This window comes from Notolabrus celidotus, chromosome 17 (assembly GCF_009762535.1).
Source record: "Notolabrus celidotus isolate fNotCel1 chromosome 17, fNotCel1.pri, whole genome shotgun sequence".
NCBI lineage: Eukaryota > Metazoa > Chordata > Actinopteri > Labriformes > Labridae > Notolabrus > Notolabrus celidotus.
The window spans coordinates 16,776,150-16,796,931 of record NC_048288.1 but is presented as its reverse complement, the minus strand read 5'-3'; the positions used below and the strand labels follow the sequence as shown (position 1 = coordinate 16,796,931).

Genomic DNA, 20,782 nt, shown 5'->3' with positions numbered 1-20,782 from the left:
TGTTTAACGTACCACAAACAACAGCGGTTCTTCTCCAGCGATGATACTCAGAAAACTGTGTTGTAATGGTCTAACTTTGGAAAATACGCCATGGCTTGTCCCTTTTTTATTACCTGTTGTGTAAAAGTGGTGATAACTGACTCTTCTGGGTCTCTGGTGACATAAAGGCAGTATCTGAAGTATGAGCGCGTTCAGGGTTTCCCCAGAAAAGTTGTCAGGCGCTGTGGTGAAAGTCTCTGGAAAGCTGACTGGAGATTTAAACTATGATTACCTGGAATCTTGGCATAAGAAGGAAGTCAGTTGAGACACATTTTCATGAGTTTGGTGAGTTTTTAAGGCTGCCTTACGATAACTTAGGTATTCAAAGCTTCTGTGACAAGCTTTAAACCCTGTGGACAAAGCCACATTTTATCTTTTGCTTATTTTGGCGCTTCAAACAAAATTAAAATAGATGTCTTACTCTGTGTCACTACAACAACCTGAATATTTACAGATTGGCTACTCAGTCAATGTAGTCTTTATTATCCCTGTGAGGGGTTTGTTTTGCTGTCAGCAGTAAATCAGGTTAAAAAAAAACACGACATAACAGACATTTAAATAAATAAAAGACCACAGGATAATAATTATAACAAGTTAAGAACACACAATTCATTCCAGCATGCAATTAGTCATTTAAAAGCCAATGGCAGCCAGAACAGATGAGTGTTTCAGTCTCTTTGTCCTCAAGCTCCCAAGCCAGACAGGATGGGATGACTTCAATCAGCCAGGATTGACTGTGCCTCTTTTAAAGTCCTTACTTTGTACAGGCATGTTGGGTTACCAGGGTTGAACCTGATGTTTTTCCACACACCTGAGCGATGCTCTGCAGTCAGATTAGATTAATCTTACAGTCTTGGAATGCTAAGCATATTACAACAACAAAAAAATAGGTGAAAATAAAGTTTGGTTACGTTTTTACTATTCAAGTTTTATGATTTAATCTGGTTCAGTACTGTGATAACTCTCGTTCTTTCAATGGTCTTTTTATTGGACAACACTCACAATCACAAAACACAAAAGCACATGACAATTGACATACAGAATAAAACGCCACAGAAAAGTTACAAATGATAAGGTAATGATCAGTTAGTCAAATGAATAATGATAATAAAAAAACAGGACAAAAACAAACAATCAGTTGTACAGTTCAGTTTTTATAAAAAGAAAAAAGCTGGATTGTGTTGAGCACACCATCGCAATTGAACAGTGGGTATGTACTGTGATAACTTGAATTAAAAAAGAGATCTGTCAGATCTGTGTGAAAAACCTTAATTTTATTTCCACTACATTAAAGCAGCCTCTCCATTTTGAACACTGAAGTGAAATAACCCGGGCAGGACTGTTAAATTAAGTTAAATTATTCGCCTGAGTTGGGTTAGGACTAACCCTAAAATTATTATCTTTATTTTTTTTTTTTAAACTTGAAAATCATTGAGAGCAAGCCCTCATTTACAATGATGACGAGCATATAAAGAAACATTTAAATGCATGACAAGCAAATAAAAGATGTAACCCTAAAAGACTGATGATCAATTAAAAACAGACAACAACTAGAAGTAATGTTACAACCATTGAAAAATAATGTTACACAAAGTCAGTTAAGACAGGTACAATCAGAGGTTAAAATTTTTTAAAACTAATGATTTAAAATGACTAAAAGAAACTAGTGTATTCATTTTTAAAGTGCATTGAAGGGAGTTCCATGCAGATGGTGCATAAAAAGGCAAAAGGCAGATCTACCCAGCTCAGAATTAACTCTGGGAACCTGGAGAGTGAGCCAATCAGTTGATCTGGTGTGTTTTGCTCCAGAGGACCAAACTAGCATTGAAGTTAATTGTGATGGTAACATCCCAACAAGCGCTTTATAAATAAACAGGTAAAAATGCAAATCATGCCTTTCAGCAAGAGAAATATGTATCTGTTGTTTAAACAAACATGATTACTCCACAAAGGTTTAAAGTCAAGTTGCTTTTGGTCAGGCCAGGCGGTGATTTCACTCAGGGAAACCCTGGCTCTGATTGTCTCATGATGTCACTCTCTTCTTTTAAATCTGGTGTCATGATCATTTCCTTGCGATCATCTGTTGTCACGCCAATTCCCCAATTCCTGATCTTTTTTAGTTTGTCCGTGACACCCTGGCAGTCACACCCTCACGTACACACATCAAGAAGACACTTGCACGCTCGCCATGACAACGTATTTACTTTGCCGTCGAGACGATCTTCCCATTTTGGCTGATTTACTGGGGCCCTGATTACACTGTGTTTACTGGCCCTCGTAAACACAATGACAACCTGGCAGCACTTAAGCATCACGAAGCACTGTTATTATTTCCCCATCTAGCAAAAAGACACAAAGCGTAGTCCTCTCTGCTGGATGTTGGTTATCTGCCCTGACCGTGGACACACCAGCGTGTCATCTGCCGGGCAGACATGGAAAAAACACAAGAGAAGAAGAAACAGAGAGGATGGGAGAGTCATTTTTGGGCAACAGATCGGTATCTGTCTGGCTCTGTCACTGTGTGTATGTTCTATTTAAGAGTGGAAGAGCTAATTATTCAATATTTACTTAAGTGATGAAAGTGTTGTCAAGACAAACGGAGAAGGCATTAAATTCACAGCGTGTATGATGTCTTTGGCTGACTGAGTGGAACTGACAGTTTGGTTCTTTGGAGCCTCAGACTCAGCCTTATTCACCACCCGTGGAGACAGAAAGAGAGGCAGAAAAATGGACGGGAGGGGTAATATAAAAGAAGTGTTGGCAGAGAGCAAGGCAGTGCAGTGCCAGGGCATACCTAACTTCATTTACAGACTCTCCCTGACATTATAAAAAGCCTCCATCATTAAAGAAAGGTAAAAGAAAAAGGGAGATCTGGAGGCCTCAGAGTGTGAGTGACTGTCCTGTGTTGCACCTCATGACCAAGACGGCGACTTGGTTTTGGTGTGGGCACAGTATACATCCCCTAAAACATCCCCAGTCTTCTTTTTGGTCTGACCCAAAAAAGCTTAGGTAAAAGTTAGCAGTCCATGCAGTCACATCTGCAGAAATTAAACCCTAATATTACATCCGGTAAGCTTTAGGAGACTCTTATCTGAAAAGAATGTGCTTAAAGTCGTGCTAAATGATACATGCATACAATGTGGCGTGATTGTTCTCAAGGGATTACTGACCCAAGCTGTCTGATTTGCTGTTTGAAAATTCAAGGTGGCACTATAGATTGAAACCCAGTTTAAGCCCACAGCTGCAGCTTTTGATGTCATGAGCCGCACTATATCTGGAGGTCAAGTGTAACTGCAGGATGATACGTTTTCTGTCCAGTGCAGAGCTTTGACTCACCTGCTGACAGTAAGCCCTGACTCATCCTCAGATCTTACCGTCTGCTCGAGAAATCAAAGACACTGTGTGATGATGTGATGATGTGTTCTCATCCTGACCTGAAATTGCACGGATCAGCAGCGAGCACATTGTTGAGTCTGCAACACAACTCTGGTTCTAATCTGGTACTTAAAGGAAATCAGCTTAGCTCATTTCCTTACTCTAACAATCAAGTTTGAACGTGTTGTGTAAGCGTGTGTGTGAGTGTGTGTGTGTTTTGCAATAATCTTCTTAGTCTGTTCAAAGTAAAAGCATTTTACCTTCTGCCCAGTGATGTAATGTTTGACACAACTTTCTAAGTCTTTCTTGTTTTGATCTTAATTCTGTAAGCTGTTGACTGAGTACAGACTAGTTAATTCAGCTGTTTTGAGACCAAAAAGGAGTTTGAAAGGGTTTGTAACTTGCTGGCTTTTCTGTTGCTTTCAACCCAAGTGGCAAACTCTGGTCTAAAAATATGAGTCCAAAACTGCAGTTCATCGAGGATCTGCTTGAGGCTGGCTCCGGGAGTACCGGAAGTCACATACACATGAATGGGAAAAAGACGATCTTTACAGCAGAAATAAACATGTTTACAGCCTGGTACAAAAGACGAATGTAGTCTGGATAGCTCATTTCTTGATCGGCTCTCACTGTGAGGGGGGTGATTTTTTTTCTAACGCAGTAATGACGAAGATATTGAGATTACGGGTCTTCCAATGAGAGGCACAGCTGACTGCAGGGACACTGTAGCTGTTGGCTAGGAGGCTCAAAGCCTGCCACTTTATGTCAAACTGGCTCGACAGAAGCAATATGGCTGCCGCCGCCACCGATTGGCCTCAAACAGCTCTTCAGAAACAGATGGGTGACGTCACGGATCATACGTCCATATTTTATACAGTCTATGTTTCAACCACATTATCTGGTCTTCTTTAGCCTTTAGCCATTAGACTTTGGCCTTTAGTATTTCAAGCCCACAATGACTAAGCATGCATGTCCCTAATTAGCGACCACGTTGCTAACTGCCAAAACAGAATTTCAGCATAACAACTCTTAAAAAACTAAAATAGATTTTCTGTCAGGTCTTTTTTAACATATTCAAACAAATAAATAATTGAGTGTTCAATATTCTGCAATAATCAATCAGACTTTATTTATTAAGCGCTTTTCATACAATGATATTGTAACACAAAGTGCTGTTCAAAAAAAATAATCGAATAAATTAAGAAAAAATAAAATAAATTAAAATGAAATGAATAAATACAAATAAAAAAGAAGTTACTGAACGAACTGAGGAAACGCTCTCATGATATCTTAATGAGGAATCACTGGAGGTAAAATAAGATGTTAAAACTCAACACAAGAAATTAAAATCACCAAAATAAAATACATTTCTAAGATAATAAAACACTAAAATATTAAACCATTAAAAGGAAATAAGATGCTATACTTAAAATTAATAAATAAATAAAATAAAATAAATTACTAAGATATTAAAACACTAACATAGTAAACCATAAAAGGAAAATAAGATGCTATATAAATGTGCTGGCAGGTGTTTTGGGAATTTTGAAGGGACTGAGGCTCTTTCTGCCTGCTTCCAGTCTTATAAGGCTAAGTTAAATCAGCCTGGTTAATTGACTCCTGGTGCTAACTAAATAGCAAATACACAGACGGTGGTATCAATGTTTCCAATTAACCCAAAGAAAGCACACAAAAGCGCCTTTCCAAAAGAAATGTCAGACTGCTCCTTTAAAATCCCATCCCTTTTGAATCTGTAACGTTGTTTTAAGCACTGAACTCAATTGTTTTTATAGTTATGGAAACATTGTAAAGCCTCAGATGTTTTTGGCAGCCTGTTATTTTGGTGATGTAAGATTTGACACTTATTCTAAGTCGCTTTTAGTAAGACCACCAACTAAAAGCCTGAAACTTCAATGTCATATCAATGTGTGTGTGTGTTTGTGTTTATTTGTCTGCCTAATTCAGCCCAGCCCTCACTTTGTGCAACAAAGCCTGCCTTGTTTATTGTTGTATGTTGCTAACAACAGCACCAGATGGTAATGATGATAGCAAAGTGCTCTCCTCCGCAGTCATCTTAACAGGTGTAACCTCACTCCCTCTCTAATTTGTCGGCCCCCGCTTGTTTTCCCTCATTTTCACCAAGTTTTGTTGAAGCTACTCAAAGTTTTTTTTAACCGTCCTTTTGCCCTCCCTCCATTACCCCATGGTGATGTTGAGTGAGCCAGTATTTTTGACTTTCAGCGTGCTGCCAGGAACCATCTGACTCTTTAGCTTTCCCCTGTGGTGGCCCATGAAACCCCGCTGTCAGTGCAGCCCAAAGGCAACAGCGAAGTGGGGCTGGGTGTTCAGTAGCTAGAAGAAGTAAAGCAGAAAAAAGAAAGAGGAAAAAAGAAAGAGAAAATAATAAAAGTCCCTCAGTGATTTATTGAGGATTTATTGAGTCTTTGGCGCTAATCTTATTTTCAAAAATCTGAGTTTTAGATGTTTTAGGCACGGAGCTTTGGAAATAGAGTTTTTGTATGCAGTGGTGCATTTCCAGATCTTGAGGTCCCGGGTTCCCGAGGGCTGAGACTGGTGCCTGTTCCAAAGGGTGGTCATAATGATCAGCGTGGCTCTCTTCCGCTCTGCATCCACACCTTCTCCACCACCTGCCAGAGACCTTTAGAAAACACAGTTGTGTATGTTTCTGAGTGGAGCATGTGGACAGTGGCTGCCTGACACACACTGGAAACACTTAACCCTGTGGACGGAAAGACTCGCACACACTGTACTTCACAGCCCACAGAAAGTCCACAACACACAAAGAGACACTTTCTTCTGTTGTCGTTGATGTGGCTGGTACTGACCTTCATGCTGCTGCCACCAACTGATCTATACGCCTAACACCGCAGCAGTAAAAACTAACCTAATATATTTTGGGGTGACATAAAACACACTTTGAGACAGTGTAATTTTCCTGTAATTGCAGAGCTGTGATTATGGAGGATGGTGCATATTTTTAATCAAGAACAATCCGCTTCTGAACATTGGCAAAAATAAAGAAAGCAGATGGAGAGGAGGGCTAAACGGAGAGAATAAGAAAAGTGGGAGATGAGGAAGAGATGGATAATATCAAGGGCTTTGACAATTTAAAAGAAGACAAAGCACATGCTCAGACTTCATTAAAACAAGGAGAGGAAACATTTGTCTTGGCTGGCCTGCAAAAGAACCACAATTCTCTAGTACCTGGACCAGAATGTGTGAAAGCAAATTCCTGCAGCAAGGAGTGAACAAGTGGAGGACAGAGGCTCAGGGACTTAAGGAATATCAATAAAGGGAAAAGAGCTTCGCTGATAAAGCAAGATAAAGGCCGAGGGAAAGATAGGACAGCAGGGAGTTGTGGTGAGACGAGAACGTGAGGATTTAATTGCAGCGCTTTGACGCACTAAAACCTAAGATCTCTTTCTGCGGTTTGTTCGTCTGGGTTATCATGTCCTCATCTCCCGCTCACACGTGCACACACATTCCTCTCTCCTTCTGTCAAGAACTATCAACAGTAGAAAACTGTGCAGAGTGAAGTCTATCTCTCTCTGTGGAATATACCTATTACAGAGCGAATGGAAAACTACAGGAAATTTCATAATCAGGCCATTATTAGCCCGAGGCCTTGCAAACTCGGCACGGGTCAGACTAAAGGGGAACATTTTTGGAAAACAAGGGAGGAACAAAGCAATACACTGGGGATAATTAGGTGCTTATTGCAGCTTGAACACTGGATCCAGGTCTTTGGAAACTCCGCAGAGGGCTTAGGCGAGGTTAGAGGTGACAAAGCAGAACGGTGAAAACCTTTTGTGTTTTTTCCCCCAACACCCGTAGGAGCTTGGCTTTCTGTCTCTGTGGCTGTCTACGACAATGCTAAAAAACCTGAACACAGTGTCCTCGTGCAACCTTTTCCAGTCCCTTCTAACGATCTTGGGATTGAAAACTCAAGTGAAAATGAAGGGTGCAGATTTTCATTAGCAGCAGGGAACTGTCAGAAACGCCTGTCGACGGGTGTGTTGCGGTGACGGTGGCGCAAGGAATGGCTCGTTAAAACGGCAGCTCAGGTTTTCGCATTTGCTTTACTGGAAAATGTGGTGCAGGGAGGTGTGCAAGGGGACAAGCTGTTCCTGGGTGCTGTGTTTGTGGTGTGACATCTGCAGGACTGAAGGAGGAAAGTCAGTGAAATGAAATGGGAACTTTTGGTTGAAAAAGGCCTTGTTTAGATGGACTCTTTGGTGTCTTCAAACTGGCTTGGAATAGATGGACGACAAAGAGGGCTGTGAATTGTATCACACTTTTACTATTTATGAGACTGATTCTTAAAATAAGGCCACTTTTATGAAATATATGGAGTAAAAAGTACTGATATGTGTTAAAATGTAGAGGATGGAAGTAAAAAGTTGTAAGACCAAAGCTCAAGTAAAGCACCTACTGCCTGTCGAATCAGCTCCACTTCCACTAATGCTTAACTCTAAGCCCTACTTTAACTATAACAGAAGAGTTATTAAAAAAATGAATCCCCATAGAGTTATTGCTAAAGAACTTGGGTTTAGAGATCTGATAAAATGGTGTAAAAATTGGCATTCTAATGTTCCTTCACTCTTCATGCCAGCCTCAAGTGGACATTTAAGGAACTGCAGTTTTTTCAGACATTTCAACACCACTGGTTGCATATTGATTTGTACTTTTAACGTCACATCCAAGCGGCAACCTCCGGTCTCAAACTATGAAGCCCATGTGGAAGTGTTATAAACTGCAGTTCATCGAGAATCCACTTGAGGCTGGCTGCAGAAACACCGGAAACCACATAGACATCAATTCAAAAAAGACGATCTTTGCAGCATTAATAAACATGTTTACAGCCTGGTTCAAAAAACGGCTTGGCTCTACGTAGCTAATCTCTCTATCGGCACACACAGTACAGGGGGGGGGGGGGTTTCTAACGTGACGGTTCAGAAGATATTAAGATTACGAGTTTTTTTATTTTTATTTTTATTTAACACAGTTTATTTTAATGTAATCTGATATTTCACATGCAGGTAACTTGGAGTATCACAGGTAACATGCTGTGTAGGTCATAAAGCCCGCCTACTCCATGTTAACAGATAGGACATGGGTCAAACTTTGAAATCCAAATACATTTTTATCAAACATAATGTAGTTTCTGTTATCATAAAAAGTCTTCATCATGCTGATTTACGTTCAAATAATCAGTTTTATACAGTTAGAGGTTTAGTCTTAAATCGATGCATAATACATATTTACCGTGCTTTCTTACTATTCACACAGCTGTGTTGAATACTTGATTCTGATTGGTTGAAACCCCATAACTATGGTTATTAAATCTTAAAAGCAAGAGCGACACCAGATCACACAGGTGAGATTACGAGTTTCTGCCCAAATAAGGACATGACTGACTTGACTCACAGACGGGAACACATAGCTGTTGGCTCAGAGGCTCAAACTCCGCCCCTTTATGCCACACTATGCCTGGTTGAGTTCAGCATTTCCAATATGGCTGCCGCCATCGATTTGCTTCAAAACAGCGCTCAGGAACAGATGGCTGACGTCACGGATACTACGTCCATAATTTACACAGTCTATGGTCACATCTGTGATCATAAATTGTGTGTCATTAACAAAGGAACACTTAGGTGGGTTAGGTGCCCATTATTCAGCTTAAGCCCCTGCCCTCTAATTTTCTGTTCACATCCCTGCTACCACATGGACATTTCACAAGAGTTTGCCCTCTTTTGAGGATACTGAAATCAGCCACTCATCTGTACCTTCACTTCTTAAAAGCTCAAAAGGGCCTTAGCTGTTTATTTAGCCAACTTAAAAGAGCGCCCCGGAGGCTGCACAAATCCAGACGCTCTGCTCTCTTTTAATGCCTCATGAACCGCCAAGCCTGTGTCATCAGATTCAGTGCCAGGCCAGGCCTACCTGGATCTGAGCACAAGACACAAGACAGGTTCAGCTCAAATACACCGCCGTGCACATGGTCTTTCTCTGAGGTAAACACACTGTTTGCCCTGAAGAGAAGTTCAGTTTCATTGTTTAATGACTGTGCTATTCCTCTCTAATGTTTTACATATGACACAGATATTTGCTTCCATTGCAAGAGAATGAAAAAGGGAGCAGACATTCATCTTTCATTCAATGACTCATTGACTGCCCTCTCATTCCACCACAAATCTGTTACGCTCAGTCATTTTCAATCTGATTTCCTCAGACAAGTCAATTACACTGGCCTGGGCCCATTAGTTTTGTTAACCAAATATTAGCAAATGGAGTTTATGAGTCATAAGAAACATCTTTCAACCCATTCCTATTAGTCACCTTGTTCTTTGATGGCTTCTTGCAAAAATGTCCAGCATCTGAGTGAAGAGAGAAAACAGAGCCACATGTTTTGCACACAACATCATGTGCACATACTGTACAGACCTCAAACACATCTCCTAAGCATGTATGTTAATTTAGATTTAAATAATCCTCATCGATCACAGAGAACTCTTCAAAATTAACCTTTATTTTCCTTTCTTCTCCTTTCAGAAACCACAGAGCACGGATCGAGTAAATGTGACAAGTGAGTTGTATTTCTCTCCCCACATTACATCCTTAATTTCATTCATTCCAAGCTGAACTTGACCTCTAACTTCCCCTGCTCTCTGTTTTGTTCTTTCCTCTGCATGTTTGCCCGTTTTGCTGATCGTCAGCAGCAGCAGTGGCGTCGGAGCTGCGCAGAAGGAGAAGGTGAAGGGTAAAGACGAGACGTACTGGAGGGAGATCAACGCCGCCATGGCCTTGACCAACTTGGCGCAGGGGAAGGACAGCATCTCCGGGACCACCAGCTGCATCATCCAGAAGTCCTCCCATATAGCAGAGATCAAGACTGTTAAAGTGCCACTGATGCAGAAATATTAGCCCCCTGACGTCATTCTCGCATCTCTCTATGCAAAACCAGCAAACATTCCTGTTCCAGCACACTTGCTGGAGTCCAAATAAACTCCCCCACTTGTGAGAAGGAGAGGAAGGAGGTTCAAGGAGGAAGTGTGGAACAAAAAGTGAAGTCTCATTCTTTCCGGTGTCCAAAAAAATGCAAAAAAGAGGCCTTGAACATTTTTTTTGTTGTTGGCTTGATGTTTGATGGACAAGCATTGATCATGCAGTATTTCCTAAAAGAAGACACTTTTGTAATGTTAACTTATTTTTGTGATGATTTTTTTTATTTCTTCTTTTTTATGTAACACAATTTGTATTTTGCCAAAGTGCCTTTGTTATTTTTAGATGAACAACTCGCTGACTGTGGTCAATGCAAAGTTTCAGATACTGATGTGCCTCTCGTACTAAGTTTGGAGTCATGATTCAGGATTCATTTTGTGAATGAAGCTCCTCCTAAGACACAGCCTGTGCCTTCATGACTGAATGAGCTCACCACCCGTGGCAGTGATGAACTCAAATAGCACACACACACTCACAGAACACACCCAGCAGTATTTCCCTGAAGATGTTGTGCTTGTTTTGACTGGAGTCTTCATTTTGACTGTCAACTGAACACTGTTTTGTCTTAGTCAGCCTCTCGTTGCTGGCAGGACAACAATGACTGTTGCGTACGTAGATAAGCAGCCAACGTTCTCCACCTTGTTCACATCTCGGCCTTGGATTTCATCAATCAGCGAAGGATTTCTGTCTTATCTGGGGAATTTTAGTTGCTGAAACATGCACAAATGCTTAGCTGGACCCAGTGAAGTCACGTTCACCCATGCCTATGTACAACTACAAGCGTGTTTTTAAGCTCAGTACAGTATCTGTTCTAACAGAAGAATGCCATGACCTAAAAGGGATGTTTTCGCTTTGCATTATCAGTGTTTTTTTTCTGTGGACATTTGTTGCCTTCTCACATGTTTGTGTTCAGAACAAGATAGTCAGGAGTGAACGAGAACAAAAAAGCCACCATCAGCTCCCCCGATGTTTGATCCTCAGCCCTCTCAGCTGTTTAGCATTACATTCAAATTGCTGTTTACAAGAAGCCAGGGGAGAGACTTAAACGTTTGACATTCTCCCCCTTACTCCTTTTTTTTCCTCTTGGTTTGTCTTCAAAAACACATTCCAGTATTATCTATGTGTCGGCCAAGCAAGTGTTCAGAGTATTTGTTACTGTCAGTCTGTATCTGTGTGGCCTTTTTGTTTTTAATCAGAACTTTTGTACTTGGTTTCACTCAACCGTGCGGCATTAAGAGCTTCTTTCGTCAGCCAATGGAAAGAATCTGTACTTTTGTACGGTGCATATGTTTAAAACGTTTGTAGCAAAGGAAGCCAAGTTCACGAACTAGCGGGAAATCAAGTCGGACTTATGGGAGAAACTGAAGTTGGCACTCTGTGCTGACTTTTTAATTTTATGTATATCTTCAAGGTACTGTTTATGTGTGTCAAAATGTACACTCCTTCATAAATTGTGCAGTTTTTCATTTTTGTTTTCTGACAGCCAGACTGTGCTTCTGGTCAAAGACTTTTAAGAAGGTGCACAAAGAGACTTCTTTAACCCTTTATGTATCTTGAATGTGCAAACTGTTTGAAAAATGGTGCACGTATGGTTCTTAGTTTCCAATGAGAAAACAGCCTCCATTGAGAACTTGTGGAGAGAAGTAAAAGAAATGAAGGACAGCCCTATATTATTCCTGCTAGCGTGCCTATGGATGTATAATGAAATCAATCGCACTAGCCAATCCCCAGGCACTATTTGCTTATGCAGCGGGGGTTTTGGGCTCTCACATGTGTTTTTTATACACCTGATCCAGGCAGGGTAGCTGCAGGGTAGTGCTGGGCCGGCTGCCTTGTGTTTCTAATCGCACCTCTGAACCTCTGGACCGCTCATGACTCTCACACCTCACACGAAACCCGCTCGCTGGGAAGAGAAGGAGCGAGAGAAGGAGGCTTCAGAGACGACAGAGCGGCCTTTGTTATTTCTACCTGCAGACACTCCCCAACAACGACACTACGAGTACTCACAAAGAGGTTTTTACAGCCCAGACTCTGGTACTGTACACACCTTTCTCACAAACCATGCTGACAAATGGGAAGTCACGGTATGTATTAAAGCCTATAAATTATTATTACGGACTTTGTAAAAACAAAGAAAGTTTTTTTTTTATTGTTAAGTTATATAAATTCAGATTTTTCCTTTTGTTTGTTTTGATAGAGACTGGATTTTCAATCCAATGACCAAATGCATATCTCCTTTGTTGCTCTCATGTAAATTTTCTTTTATAAAAACAGATGTTTCATGGTCAAAGCAAAAAATAAACCTCTGAATGAAATGAAAGGAGTGTGAATTTCATTTGTTTGGTATTGTTCATTTTTACACTCTTTTATCGATTGAATCGTTGTATTTGCAGTGACGGGTTTTGGGTCACTTGAAGGGGACCATGTTTTCCAGCTGGACCCCTGAAGGTGAAAAGGTTATATATTGGGAGGATGAGACTATTGGCTGCTCTAAACAGCTTTTTCAAGAAGTCACAAGGATTGAGCAAGAGCAAAACAAGATTTGTTTAATTTGCATCGTCACCAATTGGTGAATCTCCTAAAAACAGCTATTGCAATCACTGAACAGAAAAGTCCTGCTATTTTTCATTGCTACTGATTTCATGTTCCCTTTACAAACTTTCGGGTTCAGACTTATTTATGACGACTTGGGAGCTATTTTTGGAGCATGGTGGGAATCGAAAACCGGATCCGACTTAGAACCGGTTCCAATTAATCAATTCCATCGGAATTCTACACCTCAAAATGTTATTGATTCTTCTTAACGATTAATTTCCCAGCACGTGGCGTTGCGTCGCGTCACGTCGCGTCACATCAAGTTGCATTACGTCACACACTCTGCGACGCAGAACTCCTTCAACAAGGAAACATGGGCTGTTTCCGAAATCGCCTACTATACTAGCAGTACGTACTGATATGTCCAAAATTCAGTATGTAGTAAGTAGTATGTGAACAAGAGCAAAATCTGCAGTATGCCAAAACTCCCCGGATTTCTACTGATACGGGAAAATATCTCAGTGTGCATCGGACCAGTCTGCCTCGCGTACTGTTTCCCATAATGCACAGCGCTCGTTCTGCTTTTTCTTTTTCCTCATTTTTTGACGGGAGGAAATCTGTTTTTGGGTGCTGTGAAAGTTATCAAATTACATATAAACCACTTCCTAACTTTTTAAATCATAAATGGATGCTTAATAAGCATTTTATTTATCGGCTTCGCCGTTGTTTACTTCCGCTTTCCGAAACCGGAAATCCAGCGAAGTCTGGCTCAGCATGCTGCATGACAGATCGGACAGAACAGTCATACTACATACTAAATTCAAACGCAGTATGTAGTAGGCAATACCTACTGCCTACTACATTAGTAAGTAGTATGTAGCAGGCCGTTTCGGAAACAGCCATGGAGAGGAAGTATTTTCCTCCAGGCTCCAGGGGCCACTTCCGGACTCATGCGGCCGAAAATGAGGCACCGAGAGCGGGTAAAATACCTCCACGATGACCCCCGGAGGAAAAGCGTTTATCCTTTCCAAATTCAAAGTCTTTTCATCTAGGCTCGAGGGGCAACATCCGGACTCACGCAGCCGAGAATGAGGTCAACCTATTGTTCAGTATCTTCATGTTGAATATGTTCATGTTCAGCCTTGTGCAGACATCATTTTGGAAAAAATAAAATGGTTCCTTTTGGAGCGGAAGACTGTGTATAACTACTTTTTTCCCCTCAAAAAATACTCAGGAATCGTTAGGAGAATTGATAAGGAATTTGATTGATAAGCAGAATCGACAATGGCATTGACATTGATAAAATCTTAGCAATTTACAACCCTAATTACAGTGGATGAGGCTTCAGGAGAGCTGGCCAATTGGAAAAAAGTGGGCTTGTAGGGATGGGGGCTGAAAGAGGCAGTAGCTTACATGAAGTGTTTCAGACAGAAGCTGACATGAGGGTTATAAAGACAACAGCCCTAGATAAATAAAGAGTGTTTTGTTGTAAATCACATCAAGCTACTGCAGAGATATCAGAGTGGCTAAAGTCTGAAAATGAGCATAATAACCTCTCTTGAACCTATGGTCTGACTGCTAGTAGCAGCTTAAGAAAACGATCATGAGATACAGCTGAAATGGATTATGTTTTGGAAATTATATTATAGATGTTTGATTTGGCCATGATGGGGCTCTGACCAATCTGCCAATTCCTCTTTGATTTACAAATTAGTGTCTGGCTAGTGTTAAACCTAAAAGTAAAACAAACATAATTTCTTTTTGGAGCTTTTTCAGGCTAATTAGTTGAAATGTGAGTGCAGCAGATACCAGTATACTGAATGGCTTTGAGTGGTTGAGCCAGCAGATCGATGGGCAAAGAGTGGGATTCCTCACAGCTGCACTCCAATATCATGATCTGCACATGATGTGAATCCAACATACACACCCTCCCTGTTTGTCCATCGCACATCTGCTGGTATCTTTTCTTGCTTTTCAGTAACTCTGGTGTAGCAGTGTAAAAAGATTTGCATCTGCAACAAACAGTCTTTTTTGGTCTATTATATTCCCCTGGAACAACGTCTGTTCATCTGTTTCAAGCAGAGCTCTCTTTCTACTGTTGTCGTAGACAGTAAAGTTGATGGTGTGATAAAGCAGTATGAAGCTGAAAAAAGAAACTGATTTTCTTGTGATTTCTTTACAATTAAAAAGTCTCAAGTTTGTCAAAATAACATCATGATGCAGATTGATAAAAAGTAAAAATGCAATCTTTGTCCTCAGAGGAGGATAATAAAACTACTTTTAAAATGTTGAATGGAGGTCAGATCGATCATTTCTGATGCATTCCAGATAGTCAGAAAATAATCAAACCACTGATTGGCTTTGGTGACAGTGTTCGGCAGATTTGTCTCTCAATTATTTTTTGTTATCTAGAAAAGCTTGTTAGCTGCAGTTTCATAAAGATAACTCTTTGTGGAAATGAATAAATCATCATCAGATTACCATGGATAGGATCTTGGATGTCATTACAGAGGTGAGCGTTCTGCCTGCTTTTGCTCTCCACAATGTTTCCCTGCATACACCGAAGTCTGCTGATCTGCAGTTGATCAGTACTACTCAAGGCAAGGCAAGGCAGCTTTATTTGTATAGCGCATTTCATACATGAGGGCAACTCAATGTGCTTTACATTAAAAGATTAAACGCATTGGAAACATTCAGACAACCATAAAAGAGCACAATTAAAATGACAAATATAATAAAACAGAAAATAAAAGGATAATTATAAATATATGAGAGTTGGAGCGGACCTGCAGCTTTCAGGGACTTTGTCACAGATATGTGGTGCATAATGACTAAACGCTGCTTCACCATGTTTCGTTCTGACTCTGAAGCAGACCAGTAGCTGATGAACTCATGTATTTTGGGCCTAAATCATTCAGTGCTTTATAAACCATCAGCAGGATTTTAAAGTCTATTCTCTGACAGACAGGAAGTCAGTGTGTAGGGATCTAAGAACTGGAGTGATGTGATCTACTTTTCTTGGTCCTTGTTAGGACTCGAGTAGCAGCATTCTGCATGAGCTGCAGTTGTCTGATGGACTTTTTAGGGAGTCCTGTAAAGACCCCGTTACAGTAGTCTAGTCTGCTAAAGATGAATACATGGACAGGTTTTTCTGAATCCTGCTAAAAAAGACGTAACACCTCCCATGCTGAAAATCCAGAACCCTGAGCACAGATTTATTCACCATCAGAATTTCTGAATCCCCCTTTAGCTGCATAATCCATCCCTGCTAACAATGTTTTGCTCATGTCTGGTGCAGGGTGAGAAACATACTTTGTAGTTTTTTCACTACTGCTGCTGCAGCTGAAATGAATGAACTACATCTGCATGCCATACATTTAAGAAAGTAGCCAAAAATGCTGAACTGTGAAGATCAGAGAGATTTTGCATGTGTCCAAACATGTAACCCCTTTCCTAGTACATTTGTTTACTTGTTATATAGAGGACAACATAAGTGCAGCATTAAAGACTAATAAACACATTTGTCTTTCATGTAGCTCTTCTGAACAGCTTCAGATTATATGCAGGAGTGTCAATGTGTTCATAATTTCAAAGAGCAGGAAATACATCACAAACCCAAACATTAGCCTGTTTGAGTGATTTCACTTTTTCTCTGTTGATGTCACATGCTGAAATTTTAATTCTAACCATGGGCCACGTCTTGACACTGATCACAATATAAAGGATGTTTGTTTACAGCACACGAGGCGGGGTGGTTTTAAAGAGCTAAACAAACTAATCATGACAAACCATTGGAAGAGCTGAATGTATACAGCAGTGATCTGCTTCAACCACATCCCACACATTAGTGGTTTGGGCCCCAGCGTCTCCTATCTCCTGTGTATTTTTGCTACCTTCAGAAGGATGTTGGACGTTCTGCTTTATTTGTTTGACTTGTGATCTGATTAAAATCTGTCTCTGAGGAGTTTAAAAGGGCAGCAAGAGATAAATGGTTTTAAAGAAATACTTCATAAAGTTTGGGTTTTTCTATATCCGCTGCTGCGTTTAGGATACCTAAGGAAGTCTGTACGTATAATTTGAACACTTGTGGTATTGTGGATCCTGTATGATAGCGTCAATGGACAGCTAGGCTTTTGTGCAATTTATGAGTCTGTGGGTATCTCAGGAAGGCCAGGGGAAGACTGAATTTATGTCTCATACACCCTAGGTGTGTCCTTTTCCCTCAGGGCTCGGCCTATACTTTCTTTCCTGTGTATAATGGCTCCACCATGCCACCACCGCTCTTGAGATCTGCCACAAAGCCGAGGCCGAGACCCCTCTTACGTCAGGGGAAACAAGAAAGAACCTGAAGCAGAAAGTATGGAGGAAGAAATGAACACAACAGTTTAGGGTTGATTCTTCTCTACTAAAGGAGAATCCTCTCAGAACAAGTTTCTGGACAATTTCTGAGAGTAAAGTCGTTCATTTACAATAATGAAGTCACAACGTTGTTAGAATATAGTCATGTATTTAGGAGCAAATTCACATTACTATGAGAATGAATTGTGTGTAAATATGCAAGTTACATCGTGAATTTGTAGAATACATTTACAGTAGTACAAGAATAAAGTACTACATTTATGTGAAAGTTAGAATCGTATACATACAAGATCATATCTGTAGATAAAAAAGCCAGAATATGTATGAATAGAATAGAATAGAATAGAATAGAATAGAATAGAATGTACTTATGTACTGTACTGCATTCATACCTAAAGGGGTGAATTCAGGTGTCTGTTAACTCATCTCCCATTGGCTAGAGAGTTATGAAGCCTAATGGCTGCAGGGATGAAGGATTTTCTGTATCTCTCAGTCCTGCAGCACAGAGAGATGAGCCGTCCACTTCCGCTGTTTCTCTGGTCCACAAAGAAGTTGTGAAGTGGATGATCTGTGTAATTTAGAATGACCTCTAGCTTCTTCTTCTGTGTGCATCTCTCCACCACAGCCTCCAGTCAGTCCAACCTGGTTCCAATCACAGTGCCAGCTCTTTTCACTAGTTTGTCCTATGAGAGTTAAGTTCAAAATTTATGAATACAAAGCCCAAATATGTGGAGAAGAACTGTTGTGAATTCACAAGAACAGTCATAAAAACTTTCAACCAGAAGAAAAAAATATCTTGAGTGGTAAGGTTGTACGTGATTCTGGATAAAGTAGCAATATTGCAGGAATAAAGTACATTTTTTATTCCATTGTTAGTGGACATGCTAATTTGAGAGTGAATATGGGATTGTAAAGGTTTTGCAGATTTACTCAATCTTTGCACATCAGTACGACATTGATAAAAGTAACAATTTTTCTCGGTATCAAGAAGATGGTGCTGAAAACTGAGTATTCTTACAGGTTGGCTCCTTACCCGATAATCTCCTCTGCAACTGTAGACTAAAATTACAACTTTATTCTCATAAATGTACAACTTAACTCATAATATAGTCAATTTTTGTCTTGAAATCTTGTTAATTTTTTCTTTTGGAGGGACCCTACACACTGCCATATGGCCTAGAAAGTGTTCCACAGACTCATTCTAAACTAATACATAATGAAGAGAGCACAATGGAGATTCTCCTGAAGAGATTCAGCTCTTAATCAATGCCAGATTTATAAAGGAAGCTAATAGGAACTGCACTCAGTTACACATGCTAATCTGGATTTGAAAATGTCTAATGATTTTTTAACACAACTGGAAGCATAAAAATGTGGAAAGCAGATGATGGAACAATAAGTATAATGCTGCTCAGTGTGGGAAAGTCCTGCATCCTGTTGTTCTGTCATCACTCGCAACCATTCAGGATGTAACAACAAACACCTCGGCTTGTCTCTGTGAGATGGACTCCTCTTGACTCCTTTCATGTTTGCTGACCTCTCATCCCTCTCCTGAGCCGGTGAAACCCCACCTTGCCTGAGCAACATTTTCCACTGAGAAACTGAGTGATATTCCATGCTGCCTACAGCTTCAGCTTTTTTTTTACCGTCCCTTCTTTCTGTGCAGTTGATAGATTTGAAAGGAGTCATGCAACTGCACGGTTATCTCGATGCACTAGACGGACAAGCAGCGATTCTTACTCGACAAGACCCGAGACTTGACAGACTCCAGACTTCACCTTGGCCGTTTAGTCCGCCAGAAACTCAACGTCACCGTCAGCGGGCAAACCACACGGAATGAAATCCAAGAACACAGACGTTCTGAAAATCATTTCCCATTTGATGAGGAAATTTGAATCCTGTGGCATGCTGAACTAATTACTTACCTTGCTGTGAAGGATGCTCCACGGAGCCCACGGTTCATTAGAGCCAAGCCTTTGTCTTTTTGCTAACTCCTGCCCTTGGATGCAAATATGAGAAAAATTGCTGGGGCTAATTGTTCGATTCCTGAAAGAATTGACTGATTAAAAACTTGGTCCGGCCTTGCAATCATTTTGGGACCTGGGCTGTTTTGGATCAGCTGTTACTTCATGGATGTTTGGGGAGGTGATGCATGCATGCCGCTGCTCAGATCATGGACACTGTGTGAACCGGAGCTAATCACACAGGAGACAAAGGGTCAGAGGAGCCTTATTACCTCGCAGACAAATTACACCCATTAAATTAGCATATTTTCCCGCAGGGCATGTCTGCAGATGAGAGCAGTTTGAGTTTGCATGATACAGAGAACCTTCATTGGATGATACGAGAAAACATTAGCCAACTCTGTGGAGGAATTACTCTGAGCAGTGATTAAACAGATTACTGACTAAATGAATTACATTAATGAAGGAGCTGTGCCCTGGGAACTATTTGTTACTTTAAATCAGCTCTGATTTCTGGATGTCGATAGTCTTCCTTGAAAGTATGATCACAATGGAGAAAAGCTTTCCCACAATGTCCTAATCTAAGTTGGATGTTGCTGCATTCACATGGTTTCAGACTGACTCCACATAGTAAACTAGACAGAGGAAAGCAGTGCCGTGAAACAGGTGATGCATTCAGATAACACTCGTCATGGTCAGTGTTGTCGTCTAAAGTGAATACATATCTCAACTTGTTGCCGTCCTTCTGTTGAAATGTACAAACAAACGTTACAAAATGTACACAATAAGGATTGAACAAGTGTGATCTGACCTAGTTTCCTGCCGATACTTTGAATAGATTGGGTACACACTGTCCAACACTAGATATAAATTTCTAAATATCTGTGGACCTTAAGAAGGAGATATGTCAAACTGAGAACTCACTGTACTGGATTGTTTTGTACTACACTGTTACAAACTGTATTGTGTTTTCATGTTACATATCTTGCCTTTTTTTGCCTTTACCTTGAGCCTCTCTGAATCTCTTTGCTCTTGCGTTGATCTTTTCTTTTTTGTCAGTAAACGGAACCCTTGGGTTGAAAAGATCAATTAAAAAAACAAGTGCTATCTTAACAGGAAGCAAATAATTTTGATGCAGCAACAAGCAGCTCCTTGAGTGTCCACTTGAGGCAGCCTCCAAAAGTCTGGGAAACCCATAGACTGTATAAAATATGGACGTAGTATCTGTGATATCACCCATCTGTTTCTGAAGAGCTGTTTTGAGGCCAATCGTTGGCGGCAGCCATATTACTGCTGTGGAGCCAGTGTAACGTAAAGAGGCGGAGTTTGAGCCTCCTAGCCAACAGCTACAGTGTTCCCACAGTCAGCTGTGCCTCTCATTGGAAGACTCGTAATCTCAATATCTTCGAAATTGCCACGTTAGAAAAAAATTCACCCCCTCACAGTGTGTGCCGATCGAGAAATAAGCTATCCAGGCTACACTCGTC

The 20,782-nt window shown here is 40.6% G+C and overlaps 1 protein-coding gene across 3 annotated transcripts in view; it reads left to right on the top strand.

Moving 5' to 3' along the window:
- Window positions 1-12,749, top strand: part of mkxa (mohawk homeobox a) — a 46,548-nt gene extending 33,799 nt beyond the window's left edge. For 2 of the 3 annotated variants that reach the window (XM_034707079.1, XM_034707077.1), the window contains 2 exons: window positions 9,988-10,021; window positions 10,152-12,749. In XM_034707079.1, the coding sequence (XP_034562970.1) occupies window positions 9,988-10,021; window positions 10,152-10,359 (242 nt within the window). In that variant the 3' untranslated portion in view covers window positions 10,360-12,749. The remainder of the gene's footprint in view (window positions 1-9,987; window positions 10,022-10,151) is intronic. The other variant, XM_034707080.1, reaches the window with a different exon arrangement.
- Window positions 12,750-20,782: the final 8,033 nt, after the last annotated feature.